Source organism: Crocodylus porosus, unplaced genomic scaffold (genome assembly GCF_001723895.1).
Source record: "Crocodylus porosus isolate Cpor-Errol unplaced genomic scaffold, CroPor_comp1, whole genome shotgun sequence".
Lineage (NCBI taxonomy): Eukaryota > Metazoa > Chordata > Crocodylia > Crocodylidae > Crocodylus > Crocodylus porosus.
Genome location: NW_017728943.1, coordinates 130,432,653 through 130,450,657, shown reverse-complemented (window position 1 = coordinate 130,450,657; position 18,005 = coordinate 130,432,653). Strand labels below are relative to the sequence as shown.

The 18,005-nt window shown below is 42.0% G+C and overlaps 1 protein-coding gene across 3 annotated transcripts in view; it reads right to left on the bottom strand.

Moving 5' to 3' along the window:
* MAP3K5 (mitogen-activated protein kinase kinase kinase 5) overlaps nt 1–18,005 on the bottom strand; it is a 148,126-nt gene that overhangs the window by 11,216 nt on the left and 118,905 nt on the right. For all 3 annotated transcript variants that reach the window (XR_002103746.1, XM_019550189.1, XM_019550190.1), the window contains 8 exons: nt 14,463–14,599; nt 13,044–13,149; nt 11,538–11,695; nt 10,092–10,269; nt 9,191–9,211; nt 8,835–9,012; nt 8,564–8,732; nt 3,333–3,518 (listed from right to left, as the gene is read on the bottom strand). Coding sequence is in view for 2 of the 3 variants with exons in the window: in XM_019550189.1 (XP_019405734.1) it covers nt 3,333–3,518; nt 8,564–8,732; nt 8,835–9,012; nt 9,191–9,211; nt 10,092–10,269; nt 11,538–11,695; nt 13,044–13,149; nt 14,463–14,599 (1,133 nt within the window). In the remaining variant the exon portion in view is untranslated. The remainder of the gene's footprint in view (nt 1–3,332; nt 3,519–8,563; nt 8,733–8,834; nt 9,013–9,190; nt 9,212–10,091; nt 10,270–11,537; nt 11,696–13,043; nt 13,150–14,462; nt 14,600–18,005) is intronic.

Here is an 18,005-nt window from a genome sequence, read left to right as displayed (position 1 = left end):
AGAATTCAGTTCAGAAATCTTACCTCTGCATCCTAAAACTGCATAAAATGGTCCTCTGATATTAAGCATTAAAGTTCAGCTAGCCTACATGAAAAACAAGGTTCTCTTTGTTATTGCCTTTTTCATCTTAGTTTTTGGCCCAATCTACCTGTTCTGAGCTGGTGGTGGTAGTTCAAGAAAACATAACTTCTTATGTCTACTGGCAAGGTTCTCCCCTTGTTTGTACATCCTGTGGTGCTGCCTTCAAAACTTTTATCTCAACTAGACACATAGAAAGGTTTATGGACCCTTTGGGCACATCCACGCAGGCACATATGTGCACTTTGACTGCAAAAGGCACCCCATGCATGTGATATGTTTCTCTGCACTGCATATTTGCAGCACAGAGCCAAATGGGAAAAAACAAATGAGGCAATACACGTGGCAGCAGCACACACTGCCCAAAACCAGACCCTGGCCAGAGCCACATTTTGGTGCCAGCCAGGCTCCACGCTCCCGGATCACAGCTGCTGCAGCCCCAGGAGGCCCCCAGGACTCCAGGTAAGGCTGCTGGGACCAGCTCAGGTGCTGGTCCCAACCTCCCCTACCTGACCTGAGGCAATTTGCCTGGCATCAGTGCACACATGCAGGGGCACTCCCCAGAGATACGTAGGAGCAGCACAACTATGTGCCACTGATATTTGTACCTGGGAAAATGCATGTGCATACCTGTCTGGGCATGCTCTTTGAGGAAGAAAGCAAGGATGCAGCTAAGTGGGTGGATAATTCTAAACTTTGCAATAACCAAAGTAAGTTAAGATATCAGCCAACAGATTTCACAAATGACAACTCTGACCAAGCCAGAAGGGTGGAAAGGAAGCCCACCAATAGCAAAACACAAAAGAACAAACAAATCCAGTAACGTTTTTTGGAAAGATAAATATTTATAAGCTTATTTTAATAAACATCCACAAAGGACTTACAGAACAAACTTCTTGGTGGGGACTAACAAAGGTAGAACATTAACCTCTCTGCTCAGTTTTCATTATGAGAGAATTTTGTGGAAGCAGGGTCAGTTTAATTTTCTCACATGAATGCTGCCCTTCTTTCTATATAAAATAACTAATATTATACAGATGATGTCATCTTTTGAGAATGTGTGGAATTTTAAATGAAAACGTTTTCTATCACTTTCCAAATGCAGCCACAGTAACATGTTAATGTAGAAAGCAGATGAATGTATACTTTCTTATTTTTTGAAATGGCCACTAGATGGCATTTTGTTACACTAAAAGACATTTGTGAGCAAGGTAAATGCAAGCTATCAAAATATGCTCTGCTGGTAAATAAGCCTAGGCTCAGTCAGGAAAGATGCTGAGCACCTCTTGACTCGAGAAAGGTGTCGAGGTTGGCTCAGTTTACCACAATATGCAGCCCTTCCAGAACTGAGCATAAAGTTCAAAGTGTTCACAAGGTGTTCATAGCTTATTTCAGTCCTAAAATACACAAATGTCCAGGGTACCGCGACTAAGCTATTTAGAATACATAACAATTTTTTCTTCTCAGCTGCTCTGATGAGGATATACCGAGTATGAGACCTTGTTACCTACGAGGCAAAAGGAGATAGTTTTCCTCATTCTAAACAACATCCTGATTTCAGGCGTACTGATGTTTTTTCAGGAGTACTGAGATGTAGATATAAGCTGTTTTTTTCTGTTGTAGAATTTTGCTACAGCTTCATACTTCTGATGAGAGCTGTTTTGGAAATGCCAATCAATGGAAACCAAACAAAGTGTTCAAAACATCTTGGGTTCAATTAACTTCCATGGAATCAAAGGATTGTAATTTTAATGGAATTTTCCCCAAATGTCTGGGGGACTCCTCCAGGGGCAGGGACTTGGAAAAGGATGGGTTCTGACATGTTGGGAGAGTTCATGGGCAAGACGGACAAGGGGTGGAGGGAATGTGAGGTCTACGAGAGACCTGGTTCCTGAAAGTCCAGGCAAAGGCTCTTAGGGCCCACTCTTCCAAGGCAGCCTGTGCAGGAGGCCTGCCTGGTAGACCACTGTAGCTGCTCAGTAAAATTTGTGTTTTTTCCCCCAATGTTGCTATTAACAGCAGCTGCAAAACTGAGAAGAATGCAGCAGCCCCAGGTGTTCCCTTTTGGGAGGGTAGATGCAGAAATGGCTCCTGCCCCTCATTGGCTGACCACACTGCCACCATTGGCACAGCAGCAGCTGGAGCTGCCAAGTGTGTTATGGTTGCTCTTGGCATGAAGGTGCCCTGTTACACCTCTGGAGAGTCTCAGAGGCAGATGACACAGCTCCATGTGCCAGATCAGGCCAGTCTGCAGGTATGATCTGCCCAAGACTGACTCCATGCCACTCATCTGGCTCCTGGTTCCAGTTGGGTTGTGCACCAACTCGCTAGTCTTCATCTGCTCCCAGATGCTCCCAGGGTTAAATACTCTGGAAGTCATACGCTGGACAACCTTCATTTGTTTTCATTTCATTTTGACCTCACAGATCCAACCAGGGCATAATGATACAAAACGAAGTCAAACTTTTCCCAGTGTATTATTATTTTTAACCTGACATCATATAAGACAATTTTAGCCCATTAAAATGGAGGTTAGTAAGCAAAGAATGCAACTCATTTAAATGTTCATCTCTGAACGGACCTTGTTTCAGTATCCTGTTTATTGCTGTGGATAACTGCAAGTTTACATTAGTTGCTGACACATAGGTTGGGGTGATGTTTTGAAAAATAATACAATCTATTTTTTTTTGGTTTTCCTATTTCACTTATAAACAAACTGAAACAGACGTACTTGGCAGAATTTCCGTATTGACTACTGAATGTTAAAACAGGACTACTGTGACAATATTGTGAGCTAAATGGGCTTCATTTTTGTGCATTTTGCTAAGCTAAGCAAGTCCAAGAAACCGTATCCATTTAGCATAATTATTTAACTCAGTTTTGAATTTATTTGCAACAAAAACCACAAAGGTGAGAGATTTTTAGGTGTTTCCATTTGAGGATTATAGTGTAATGTTTACATAACTATGTTTCTTTCCTACTGTTTCTTATTGAAAATGAATAACTGTAGGGTGGGGGAAATACGTTTAAAAATAGATGCTATGGGCAAAGTACACTTACTGCCAAAAAGATCACATAGCAGCCAAGCCAGGAGATGGCTATGGGCTGAAGGCTCTGATTTTCAGAAGCCTGAGTGGTTCTCATTTTATGAAGCAAATGAGATCAGTGAAGTTCCATTTGCTTATGCCAGCTTTAATTTAATATCTTTTTACTGGAGACTTTGTATAGCTAAGCATATGAAAGTGCCTACTTACAGCATCTTGAAAACCAAACAGCACCAGCTGGACCTGGCTAATGCCATGGCTGTCAAAGTCTAACTCCAGTTTCAGTTTTGAAAGAGTTGTTGCAATGATTTTGCGATCAGTTGACCTTACAAATTCTCTGAGGCTAGCAACAAGGGTTGCAATGTGCTCCCACTTCAGCTTGGGTTCCTCAGCTCCCTAGTAGAAAAACAAAAAGGAAGAAAAAGTTAGCGAACATGTACCTCTTTAATTCTATATCTAATGATTTTCAATGAGTTACAGGTGCAAAATAAATAATCCTTGCTCTCAACGTTCTGGAAACTTTACCGCTTAGTGTACCTACAGCTCATGCACACAGACCCAAGTTAGCTGTAAAATAGCTAGCTTGGCACTGCTACAAATGGGCTAACCAACTGACAGTCTGTCCTTGCCTGTACTAAAATCCATGTTGCCACAACTGTGGTGCTAAAACACCCCAAGCTAGCTAGTTTAAAGGTAGTTTGAGTCCACTTATGAAAACTGCACACACTAAGACTACACCTTTAATAACCAAAAGTATAAGTGCTACAGTGGCCTGATACCTTTGGAGCAAGTAATATGTTCCAGTATAAAATACATGGGAAATAAATACCCCCATGCCCATTAAACATAAAAGGTCTAGAGAATGACCTATGCAGTGGATCACTAGAAGGTAAATCTGTAGTTTAGCATTTAAAGTAGGGGTTAGCGCAAAGGATTGGTACGGAGGTCTCTGTAAGAGGTGAATTTCCTCTTTAGTCCTTAACTTAAGCAGAAGATTGACCCCAATATGAAGGTTTTCCACTATCTACTATAAGGCAATATTTAGTAAAAGTAATTGGAAGTAGTGACAAAAGATTTTTAATTTGCTTTCTTAATTTTTGTTATGTCAGGTGAAATTACAGTTAAATTTGAAAGAATAAACATCATGATTGCTTCTTTCTTTTTATATTTGCTCTTCAGTGTTGTTGCATTAGAGCTAGTCAAAACCAGGATTCATAAATTTTAGGGTTGGAAGGGACTTCAGTGGGCCATCTAATCCAACCCCCTGCTCCTGGCAGGCAAGAAAAGAATCACCAAACCTGGGACCATGTGATCCCAGACAGGTGCTTGTCCAGTCTCCTCCTGAAACCCCCCCCAAAAGGATGGGGCAAGCACCACCTCCCTTGGAAGCCCATTCCAGATCCTGGCAACCCTGACCGTGAAGAACTTTTTTCTAATGCCCAGTCTAAACCTACTCTCCAATAGTTTATGGCCACTGTTCCTTGTTATTCCAGGGGGTGCCCTGGTAAGCAGATCATCACCTACTTCATGTTGCTCCCCCCTTATGAATTTGTAGCTGCCACAAGGTCCCCTCTCAGCCTTCTCTTGGAGAGGCTGAAGAGGTTTAGGTCCCTTAGTCTTCCTCGTAGGGCCTTCCCTGCAGGCCTCTAATCAGACGAGTGGCTCTTCTTTGGACCCTCTCCAGATTGTCTGCATCCCCCTTGATCTGCGGCATCCAGAACCGGACACAGTACTCCAGCTGTGACCTGACCAGTGTCGCACAGAGAAGGAGAATCACCTCCCTGAACCTGTTTGTGAAGCACCTATGGATGCACGACAAGGTGTGATTGGCTGTGCCGACCACTTCGTCACATTGGCGACTCATGTTTATCTTGGAGTCAACAGTGACTCCAAGATCTCTTTCTGCCTCGGTGGTGCTGGGAAGGTCGCCCCCCAGCCTATTGGTATGATGGCAGTTTTTTCTCCCGAGATGTAGCGCCTTGCACTTATCCCTATTGAATTGCATCCTGTTGCTCTCTGCCCATTTCCCCAACCTGTTGAGGTCAGCCTGGATCTGGCTCCTCATCTCCAGGGTGTTAGCTTCACCCCATATTTTTTTTGTCATCTGTGAATTTGGACAGGGTGCTTCCCACCCCCTTGTCCAGATCACCGATTAAGATGTTGAATAGCACCAGCCCCAGAACTGAGCCCCGAAGGACTCCACTGCATACATCTTTCCAGGTTGACACTGACCCATCCACTACCACCCTCTGCATCACGCTGATGTTCCTCAACCAAAAATGCATTGAGGCCATTTGAGTTCTTTCTGCATTGGAATAAAATCAAACCCTACTTCCAAATCTGAGTGGAAGAAATAGACCAGTCTCAGAATAGCTAACAGCCCCCCTGGTTTTGACATTTTTTGGGACAGGAGAGAACCTTCCTTCAAGCCCCTATTCTGTTAGATCTGGAGAATCCACTCAACTGTCAGCTCTTCTAGGGTTGTGCTCTCTCCTGTTGGAGATACTTCACTTTGTATGAATAATATTCGTTAGTCTACAGAGAGAAACTCACTAGCTTGGTGGTTAGGGCTTTCCAAATGAAGTAGACCAAGGATGTGACCTTCGCCTCCCACACTGCACAGGATAGCTGTCTAACCAATAGACAATTGGCTCTTCTGGAATAGGTCTATCATCCCCCATTCTCCTTACTGAAGAAAAGTTTAGCTGAGAAAGTTTAACTGTATTTCCACGAAAAAGTTATCATTTTGGCAAAGAAAAGCCCCAAAACCTTGTAAAAAAAAGGTCCTGATCAGCTGTAATAGATATGCTATTCACTTAGTCTTTCTCTTGCAGGAAGCTGGCCTCAATTTCCCTTTTACACCACCCATTGTCATTCCTCAGATGAAGGTTTGGTTTGGGGTGTTTATACACATACTCTGGGAGTGGGGGGGGGGCACAGGTGCTTTAACTAGAAAGACTCCAAGAGCTTTAGATAAACTGTCCTCACCACCATTTTTAAGCACGGGGACACTGATACATGAGATGCTGGAGTCTGCTAGAGTGCAGTAATTACCACGCTCTAGCAGACTTGATTGAGTCTGCTCAGATGCACTGTTATTACAGTACATCAGAGCAGCCTCGCTGCTTATGTATAGGTGCCCATTGATACCAGTTTTCCCCTCCAGAGCAGCAAAGAACTTGGTGACTCAGGCATCTTGACCTTATCCAATGGTCATAAAGTGGTACTTAGCTGTGTTGGTCTTATCCAATGGTCAACAGGTCTTATGTCTTTGGGTGGGGTGCTCAGTGCCTAGCCTATAGGCTGTACTCGGCCTATGGAGCCATGTAATCCAGCCTGTGGGGCTTCCCCTTTATAAAAAAATTTGGAGGTGGTGGAGCAGTAGCAGCATTAATTGGCCCTCCTCTGCTGCCAAATGTCTGGGCCTGTGGGGAGCCCCACAGCCTGGATAGCTTGGCTCTGTGTGCTAGATGACACAGTGTAGCATGGGGGATGATCCAGGTGTGCAGGGCAGCATGGAGCCTGATCCCAGTGTGTAGCTGGGCCAAGGCATCACAGGACTCAACAGGCGTGTGTAGTGCCAGGGCTGGGGTTATGTGGGCCCAATCCAGGCATGCTGAGCTAGATGAAGTTGGCACAGGTTCAATTTTGGCACATGGAGCCAGGCCAAAATAGTGTGGGACTTGATTGGGGCACAGGATCCAAACCTAGGTGGGGGTAGCACAGGCCTGACCTGGGTGCATGGGGCCAAGCAGGGGTCGTATGAGCCTTATCTAGGGAAGCGGGGGCAAGTGGCATGGGGCCTGATCCAGCCTGCGGTGCAAAAGGATTGAGCATTGCTGGTCTCTGGGATTCAAATCCCTTAACTCTTCATCTTTAGTACTCATTTGTTGTGGGTTACTGAAGGAACCTGGGATCTTGAACAAAGCAATGAGTTTGTTCTCTTTACCCCTTTACTGCTTCCTACCACACCTCTCTTGAAAGCTGTTTCCCCTCACCTGCTTTCTGTGGTCTACACTCTTGGCTGCTGGGTGGTTCTTCAGCAGGCAAGTGCTAAAAGATACTCCTCTCAGAACCTCCCTCCTCCAAGTAAAACCATCTTATCCCTCCAACTGTTTCAGGCATAGCAATTAGTCCCAGTTGAGGAGGTAGTTTAGGGGCCAGTACAGCATAGGGTATATCCATCCCATGACTTTATGCTTCAAGAATTCTTTCTATATATGTAATAATTCAGTTTTGTCCTTTTATATTGTATTATTTTGTTCTTTTATATTATATTTTAATAGTGGCATTTTTAAAAAACAGCAAAGCCTATCTGTTTTAGCTTCTCCAGTTTTTGACCCTTCAATATAAGTGTTTGATGATCAATTTTTATCAAGACCTACAACCGTATAGTATTGAAATGGCACCAGTTTCTCACCAAAATGGTAGTGCTAAGTATCCAAGAACAGTATACCAAGCAAATATGCACTAGTTTTATCTCAAATGTGGTAGTTTTAGACACTAGACTATTAGCGAATATATTTTACATACAAATTTATACTCAGCCTTGCAAGTTACAAAGTTAGGTATAGACTACACAAACAAACAAAAACATTACATCCTCTGACCACTATGTTGCAAAATCCATAGCATGGTGATATGTCATTTATTCAATGTTATCATTTACTGACACATCTCAATGATTCACCACAAAGTAGTGTCAATATGTCATGCTGTAATTATTTTGTGGCTTTCTGCAGCTCCACCTGATACTCATCTCTCCCTTTCCACCTCTGCTCCTAACTACTGTGAAGCATACGGCTATTTGTTTTCCAACTTATTTCCTTTTTATCTATGTTTTACTTGTTTGAAAGAAATGGAAAGATATTCTGGTGACTCCGGTTCTATTTTACTCAGCATTCTTGCAGGAGCATGACATAAGAACAGTTTAGGCAAAGGAACTCTAGCCAGACTCACGGCTTCATAAAGGACTTTTGTAACTTTAGAACAACAGGTTAAGTAACAGTGGCTGATATAACAATCAGTCTTTCCACACTTGAAGCCGACTGACTGGTCATTATATGCACTGACCCAGCATCCTGTATTGCTTTAAAAGTACTGGCAAAAACAATTGTGAAAACATCTATGTTTTTTATTCCATTGCCCAGCTAGTTTTAATAACTGCACAGACAGCTAAAGATAAAAATACATATGCATTACTGTACAAATATTGTTTTGTACATTGTTTATTATCCTCAGTAAAACTGCAGGTTCTGAAGGCCTACCTTTGAGCCCAATGGCTGTTTTAATATATATATTAAATATATAACCTGATGGCTGCGTGTGTGTGTATATATATAGATATTTTGCTGACTTCAAGTAAATACATCTTGCATACACACACACTTGCTTGAAACCTGTGTTTCAAGTGACCTTTGTCAGTGTGAAAGTTATTTTACCTGAGCTAGGGCTTCCATTAAGTTCCTCACCACTTTCTCTTGGTCTTCTGTCAATATTCGGTGGAGGGTTGCCCTGCGTTCACTGTCCTTTTTCAACATAAAGAATCCAGAATCCTTCTCTTCTGGTGAAGGAGGAGCACTATGATCCTCAAAATTCTCATCTGGGATGCTGAAAAATTTACACATTAAAGAGAAATGCCGCTATCATCTTCTCCCTGCACCACACATTCTTAATCTAGAAAGTAACTGGAAAACCAAGTAGGCTTTTTACCTCAAAAAGAGGGACCTGATTCCTTTCACATCTTTTTCTCCACAGGATTTAGCTCTTGTCTTGAATGCAAATGGATCAATTTTTAAGTCTGTATCAGGTGAAACAGAACCATATTCACTGCTACTACTTGTATCTTCCACCACGACAGGCACAGGCAAAGATATGCTCCGAAGATACTCTAGACATAAAGGCACAATTAGAACACTAGTGTTTCAGAAGCATTTCAAAATATCTGTAATACTGACTACTATCTCCATTTTGAAAACAAAATGTGGTAGTTTTATGGCCGAGTGAACACTGACTTTTCACTATATCAACACAGTTATATACTTTGAGAAAAAAGGTTTAAAACTCACCATTGGAGTTAACTGAAAGAGCTGTGGAGGAAAAGCAAAGAAAAAATATTGAACTATGGTAAATTAATTGGACAATTATAGTATAGAGAATAAAGTCTCAATCTTACTTTTTGATATTGAATTATCTGGATTGTAATTTGACCTTAGATTCGGAGTTCAATTTAAAAAAAGGTATGGGTTTTTTTTTTATTACTTAATTTTTTTTTTTTAAAAGAGGTTTACATGATAATAAACACTACTTTTTATTTGAGGTATCTTGACAAAATATATATTTTATAAAACAAAAAAGCATTTTTCAACATTTAAAGAAATATATCATTTATGCTCTCAAAGTCACCAGCAGTGCTCCACAATCTAATATGAAATAGACATGTAATCTCTAAATTAATTCTGTATACAGCAGCTACAATATGAAAGTTTATCTATGCAAATTAGGCTTTAAGTTTCACACCCTTTCACATTTCTAGTAATGGTCAGCTTTTATAGAAACTAGTTTTATACATGTTTAAATATTTCTAGATTAAAAAAAAAAAATCAAAGATTTTTAAAAAGTGTGCTTTTATTCATTTACATATATTAATATTCAACTCCTGTGCTGGATTACTAAATGCATGGTGCTAATTAAATAAGAACATATACACAGTTTATAGGAACTGTCTAAGGATCTCTAGGCGGTATACAAAACACTTAAATTTATCTAAAACTTGTTTCTGCCAGTGGTAGTAACAGAATTCTACTGTTAGAGGCTTGCAAATCACAATTCAAGAGAGATTTATTATTGCAGATTCATCCAGGAGATATGTTCCTTGAGTCTTAGAGGTTACAACCATTCATTATAAAAATCAGCCTCACCATCGGAAGTAAAAATCTACCAAATCCGTCCCCACAAGCAGTTTATTACCTGACAGTTTTGGCTGAGACTTTCTTTTTTTGCTTGAAACTTTTAAGAACTCATCTACAAGTAGATCATAAGCAAAGGCTCGCTTGTCTGGGTCTGGTTCAAAGCAACGCAAGATGAAAGCTTTAGCCTCTGCTGACATGGAATCAGGAATCTCCGGGTGTATTTTAAACATTCCCACCTAAGAGAAATGAAATAAATAAAGTGGTCCAAGTGGTCTTTCCCTGCACATTTTGTTATCAGCTTTTGGTAGAAGATGACTAACGCCTCTATTTAAAAACCCTGTAAAATCTATAAAATAGGGTCATTACTAATGATCTGCTCCTTACTAGAGGATCTGGAAAATTCCTGTTGCTCCCAGAGGAGTCTTTCAGAAAGAGGAGGCACTGCTTGCTTATTCACTCAGGATGTAAAAGAATACCAAGAAGTTTTAAACAGACTTGTGACTTATTACTCCATTTATTTCTCCATTACTACCTTCTTCAGAACCATTCGGCACTCCCACTCAACTGAATCATTATCAAATAACACATTCTTCCTAATATACTCATTAACCAAGCAGCTCCTTTATCATATCCTTGCTGGTCTCTTATCTTTTCTTTTTAATAGCGTCATAAGATTTCATAGATTCATAGATGCTAGGGTTGGAAGGGACCTCAACAGATCAGAGTCTGACCCCCTGCCTAGGCAGGAAAGAGTGCAGGGGTCAGATGATCCCAGCTAAATGCCTATCCAGCCTTCTCTTAAAGACTCCCAAGGTAGAGGAGGGTACCACCTCCCTTGGCAGCCCATTCCAAATTTTGGCCACCCTTACCACGAATAAGTTTTTCCTGATATCTTGCCTACATCTGCTCTCTGAGTTTGTGACCATTGTTCCTTATTACCGCAAGAGGCGCCTTGGTGAACAGAGCATCTCTGATGCCTTGCTGCATCCCCCTAATGAATTTGTAGGTGGCCACAAGATCACCTCTCAGCCTTCTCTTGTGGAGGCTGAAGAGATCCAGGTCCCTCAGTCTCTCCTCCTAGGGCTTGTCCTGTATGCCCCTAACAATGCAAGTGGCCCTCCTCTGGACCCTCGAGTCTATCAACATCCTTCTTGAAGTATGGCACCCAAAACTGGACGCAGTACTCCAACAGCAGTCCGACCAGTGCTGCATAGAGGGGAAGTATTACCTCCTTGGATTTATTTGTCATGCATCTGCTGATGCATGATAAAGTGTAGTTAGCTTTGTTGATGATTGTCACACTGACAACCCATGTTCATCTTGGAGTCCAGTATGACTCTGAGATCCCTTTCCGCTTCTGTGCTGCTGAGAGGGTCACTTCCCAGCCAGTAGGTGTGCTGGATATTTTTGCACCCTAGGTGAAGCACTCTGCACTTGTCCTTTTTGTACTGTTCCTTTGTTTATAAAAGCTACAGGGCAGAACTGTATATGAAAAAGATCTGACCTTAAACATAGCTGCTTGCGGTTCTCCCAGTTCATAGAATGGGGGTTTTCCTGTAGCCATTTCTATGATGGTGCATCCCAAAGACCAGATGTCTGCAGCCTTCCCATAGCCACGTGGACCTTTGTCTATGATTTCCGGTGCCATATACTGAAGAGTACCTGTTCAAAAATACTCGTTTTTTTCTCATTTAAATATAAGGATTATTTGGTAAACAAAAGGGTCGAGGAATGACAAAAATAACTTTAAAAATTGTCTTGTGCAGATTTCAGAAAAATCTTTTAGTTAGGACTAAAAGTGACTGACATTCACTACTGATATGACTCAAAGCACTTCTGAAATCAATAGTAGGACTCAATAGATTTCACTGGGCTTTGGGTAAGGTTTAGTTACATTGCGTGCCAACATTAAAGTTAGGAGGCAATTCTGTATTGGATTCAGGGATTAAAGGAGGTCAGTGAAAGGAAGCGAAGCATGAAGTGATACAATTATACTTCCCGAGGTGAGTGTGCTATCCGGCGATAGCATTCTGAATTCTTTGGAATTCAGACAGCAGGAGTTTAGCAGATTCTAAAAAGGGAACTAAGTAAAACAAAAGATGAAGGATGATCATTAAATTTTAACAATAATTCCCCTGGTGCAAATTAAAGTATGAAACAGGTTTTCAAGTAGGAGACAGATCAGAGTAGGGATGGATCCTGGCAATACTAGAGGCAGGCTAAGCAAGCAAAAGGGATATGGCAAGAAAAGTTAGTTTTGGATCAACAAGGCAGCAAGATTAAAAACTGTGCATGTACAAGAATGAAAGTCAGGCAGATGGAGAGGAATGGCTGTTTTCTTCTGGGGGTGGGGAATTCTGTTGCTAGCATCACTTCAGACAGCTTCCTTCTTAAACAGTGGCATGTCTACACAAGACATTTATTGCACAGTAGACTAATTAGCTACACAGTAAACAATGTGCATCTATACATGTGCCCCTATTAGGCTGGAATAAACTAATTTACTCCGCAGCAGCACATGTGTAGATGCTGCCCTGGCTGACTGGGGCACCAGGATGTTTCAGTGTGGGGGCTGCCTACTGGCTAGCCACAGTAAAGCACCCTCATTCATGCCCCAGCCAGCCTCTCTGCAGCGTTGAGCCAGAGGGAGCAGCCCCAGGCTGGCAGGCTGACCCTCCAGACTTCTTGCCAGCAGGGGCTGCTCTGACTTAGCTCAACATACTGTGATTCCAGGTCACACGCACCCAGGAGCAGTAAGCACTGGAGTTTATTGCAGCGCATTAATATGCACATGTAGATATGTATCACCCAGTGTGTACAAACAGTTTAAAAAGATAAAAGTTAAAAAAAAATTAAGGGTTGGTGAGTAAGATGAGCTCATTCCTGCAGCTACTCTGAAGTTAATGAGTTGATGCAAGTTCTGTCTCGAAAGCAGCTATCGGATCTGTCTCTGCACTCAAAATCGTTTCTTTGCTTTCATGTTGAAAGGTACTGGACTCTGGAAACATACCAGTGAATGTTTCAGTACATGGGTTGATTCCTGCAAGTCTCTTTGAAGTTCCAAAGTCTGAAATCTTTAGCACTCCACTGTAAGTGTTGATGAGCACATTATCACCCTAAAGGACAGAACATTTGAAACAATTATTTTTTTCTAATGACTATTAATGTAAAACATCCTGCAGAATGTATTTTCAAAGTGCATTCTTTAACATGTAATATTCTTATGGGGGTAAATCACCCTGAAACATCAGGATGTGTCTTTTTCCCCAGAAAAATGTTTTTTTTATTTTTAGAATCTCATTGTATAAGCTTCTGTTCATGCTGCCCCCACACCTAATGCTTCACACTGTGCAGTGTACTTTACTTAAGCTACCACCAGAAATTTAGGTCACCAACTTGCCGGGCAGAATGATTTTGCAGTGGCTAGGGCTACTTGCATTGTCCCTTTATATACTCTTCGGAAATTCAACTATGGGAGAGAAAGGTATCTACAATTGGATCTCAATAATAAATGGTGATCCTCTTTGACTAGACTCAGGACCAAACAGATGCCCACTGCTATTCTGGCTGGATGTAGATTTTCTATTCCAAGGGCTAAAAGATGTTGCTTAGTCTGTCTAGCAGCTGTAGAAGATACTATCCACTATGTATTAGAATGTTCTTTATAGAATGACATATGGAGAACCTATTTATTACCATACTTGCAGAAACTGATACACTTCTCAAAACAGAGAGAAATTAAATCTGGCTTTTACAGCAAACACATCCAAATGTAATAAACTGTCTCACAATCTTTGCTTACAAGGCAAAGGCAATTAGAGTTAAATATCCTTTATTACTGATATGAGTGACACATTTTAACATTAGACTTGATTTTATTGTTTTAACTGTGGATCTATGTACAACAATATTATAGATTTGTGCCTTTATTTACTACTATATTAATAATGTTTTTATGCTGGTAGGCTCTATTTTTAGTGTAATGTTTGTAGTTTGGTTACTTTGCTCAAACTTGTTTATGTTATGGGTGTATGTGTGTTATGCTGTCTTCGGGAGCATGGCATTCAGCCAGAATCCTTAATAAACTGAAACTGAAATTGAATTATGTCACCAACAGAAAATATTATGGTTTCTGTTTAGATTAGGGCCCATCACTGAAAACTTCTGAGTGTTGGGAATGGGGACCTGAGAGAAGAAGCATTAAATTACAGTTTAAAAATGCTAGTTATACAGTTCCTATCTGTCTAGGGGAGTTGCTAGCTATCTCCATGTAGATCACTTTAAACAGCAACAAAACATCATTCACTGTACATGACAGAAAAAACATCAAAGCACAAAGAACCTTCTTTCCCCAAGTAATTGTTTTATTTACAAACATAATTTTTCCTACTTAAGTAAACCATGTCTATAATTTGTTGCAGCTTCTTACCTTTATGTCTCGATGTACTATCTGATTATCATGGAGATATTTTAATCCTTCAAGAATTTGCTTGGTGTAAAAGCCAATTGTCTGCTCATTATCTTTTAATGGCCCCCATTTTGACCTCAGAAGAGCAGAAAGGCTACCTGTAATTTGGAGGAGAAAGACTGAATGCAAACCTAGCTCAGGAAGTGTTCCTTCTGTTCAGGAAAAAGACATCACAATTACCTCACTGCCAGAAACAGAAAACCATTCTGGAAAAGTGAAAAATTAGCATAAAAATAAATACAACCAACAAAGGAATCTACTGCAGCAAATATTAACTCCTGACACAACAAAGTAGGTGAATTTAATTTCTCCCCCAACCCTGGCCTTCCCTTTCGTTAAAAAAAAAAAAACCCAAAAAACCCCAGCCCTCAAACTGCCTGCTCAGATGCCTGGATAAGACGACAGAATGTAATGTGCATTTGAGGACAACAATCCCACACAGCAAGGGTGGCAACATGCACCATAACCAAGAGCCCCCATATTGAATGCTTATTACTAGCTTTCCACTCCAGGTAAAATTCAAGGAACTCCGGTCCCACCATCTTCACTGACCTCAGATGCAGAAATTTTTCGAACATGCAGGTGACAAACCCCTTCAGCATAGTATTAATCTAACATTGGCCTCACTCTCCTTCCCTGACTTGGAGAGAGGCAAAGAGCGGAAGCACTAAGGAAGTGTGTGTGCATGTGGTGAGGCTCTGAGAAAAGATTTTTGAAGGAAAGCTAAACTTGGTGGATAAAATTTTGATTTAGTTATGTCTGTCATGAGTTTTACCATGTGTCGTATTTCATGTGACAATGAGTTCTACAAAGCAAATCTCCCATGGAGATTCTCTGTGTCTGTGGTGACTCTTTTCCAGTTTCATATTTTCAGTGGGATGTAACAACTGCTGACGGCCTTAGATAGAGGTTCTCTCTTTTGTAGCTAGGATCAATAGTGTCTAGAGCAGTGGTGCTCAACTTTTTGGTCCTATGGACAGATCCTTTGTAAGGTCAGTACATGGGGTTGGGCCTCCGGCATCTGGATTGGGTCTTGCATCCCCTCAGCCCAGCCCTATATGCCCAGATAGGGCACCACACTGCTTCTGCCTGGCCCTACATGCCCAGATTGGGCCCCATGCTGTCCTAACACCACACAGTGGATCTAGCACACAGGTCCGTATGTGTGAATAGAGAAGTATTTGATTCAGATTCGGATGATTCAGAGGACAGCGATTGGATTTAGTGATTTGAATCACTGTCCCCATTCGATTTGGCCAAATCAGAATTGGAGATTTGGCCCCGATTCAAAGATTTGGATTGGCTGGGCAGAGGCAGCCACAGCTGGGCAGCTGCAGGTTCTCCCATGGCTTCTCCAGCTGTGCCTGCCTCTCCCCGGGCAGGGGGAGCCACAGGAGAAGTTCCCATGGCTGCTCTGCCTGGCCCCATCCCCCACCCAGCCCCAGCCTCCCCGCACTTTAAAAAAAAAAAAAAGCCCCACACTCACCAGCAGCAATCAGGGCCTCTGGCGGCTTATGGCACAGCCACAGCGTGGGGCAGCAGGGGTTACCCCCACCATGCTTGGCACCCACACAGCAGCTATCACATTGCACTGGTGCAGCACAGCTCGACAGGTCACCATGTGCTGTCTGGGAGCTAGGGCAGCTCCACCTGTCAGCCAGAGCCCAGCGCCGCTCAACCCCAGTGGCCCCAACTCCCAGAAAGCGCATGGCGCCCTGCTGAGCCACACTGCACCTGCACCTTGGTGCAGCTGCTGTATGAGTGCCAGGTGGGGGGGGTCCCCACTGCCCCCCACTGCCCTGCGCCGTGAAGGGGGGGCTCTGCCACGAGCCCTTAGAGGCCCTGATTCCCACTGCTGCAGCCAGTGAGTGCAGGGCTTTTTATTTATTTGTTTATTTATTGTGATGCACCTGGAGGCTGGGCTGGGCAGCCATGGGGGCTTCTCCTGTGGCTCCCTCTGCCCAGGGTGAGCCAGGCACAGCCAGAGGAGCCATGGGAGAACCTACAGCCACCCAGCTGTGCCTGCCTCTCCCTGGCTGATCTGAATCTTTCAGGATCTTTTCCAGATCAATTCAGAGGCTTCGGATTCAATTTGGACCTTTTAATAGGTCTCCCAGTTCTATTTGGATTCGGAGATTCAACCACCAAATTGCCTCTGAATTGAATCAGCAACCGAAGCTTCATACAGCCCTAGTAATTAACTCGGACACTGCTCCTCCATCACCAAATTTTCAGACCCATGGGGAGCCCTGTGGGCCAGACAACATAGCTCCAGAGGCTGGGGTTTGAGCACCCCTGATCTAGAGCTTCTAAAAAGAGAGACCTTGTACTGGACACTACTCAGTAGGCAACCATGATAGAGAGCAAGGCTGAATGTGCTGATAGCAATCCACCTTTGTGGCTGAGCAGGTAAATTCCTATAATCTGTACTGGATGAAGCTTTTGCAAGATAGCAAAAGTGAGTACTATTTTACATCGAAGGCTATATGGGAATCCACATGCATTGGAGAATCAGGACTAGTGGGAAAATAAAATATCTAGAGGTATTGAAATGTTAATTTTGTATTGGAATTAAAAGTAGCTGTTTTACAACTTCTCATGAAAAAAAATATTTGAAAGAAAAGCAACCCAGCCCAGAGCAGCTGAAATCCCACTGGTTAGGGTAGTTACCCAAGATACCTGCTATGTATTAGGCTTATTATGGATTTGGACCTGGGTCTACTGCATCAGGCAAGTATCCTAATAGGCTGCTGGATATTCTAGTTGCTCTCTCTCTCTCTCCAGAAATTAAACCTGGATAAAACTTCACAACAAAATCTTTGTCTAAACTAATACAATTTCCATAGAAACTTCTGGATTATAGAGTTTCACTTTTCCAGGGAAGAAAAATATTCCCAAACCAGCTCTTATGAGAATTTCAGGAGAACTTTGTTTAAAATGCATTTGATCAAAGGAGACATGAAGAGGAAAGCAAGTTGTTCAAAAGGACTTCATTGTTTCTGCCACCATCTCTTTTACCTTGCCTAGATTAATTTTCAGGGAGCTGTTCTTAATCTATATTTTGATCTCTATTAGGCATTGATAAGATTGAGATGACAACGTATAGTTTTCATATAAATTTGGTATGCAGCTAGATATTTCATACATATTCCCACCTACAGAACAGATCCCCCCAGTGGATCCATACGCACACACAGACGATGGGTCAAGCTGGGGAACATAAATGAAACTTAAAGATCTTTTTCTGGTGATGCTTTTAAAGGAGAAGGCATAATTAGCCATTTGAATCTTCTTATTTAAGCCCAAAAGGTAGGACTTCAATCAAGTTATATACTTTTTGTATATTTCTGTATTCTTTCTCGGCAAGTAACATGAGGGGATGCTGCAGAAGTCTATCCAAATGGGGTCTAAATAGAGAAGGAGACTGTCTATTAGACTACAAGATTTGCCCTTCTACCATGCTCTCCCTGAACCATCAAAGGGATACAGGAATCCTGTTGATCC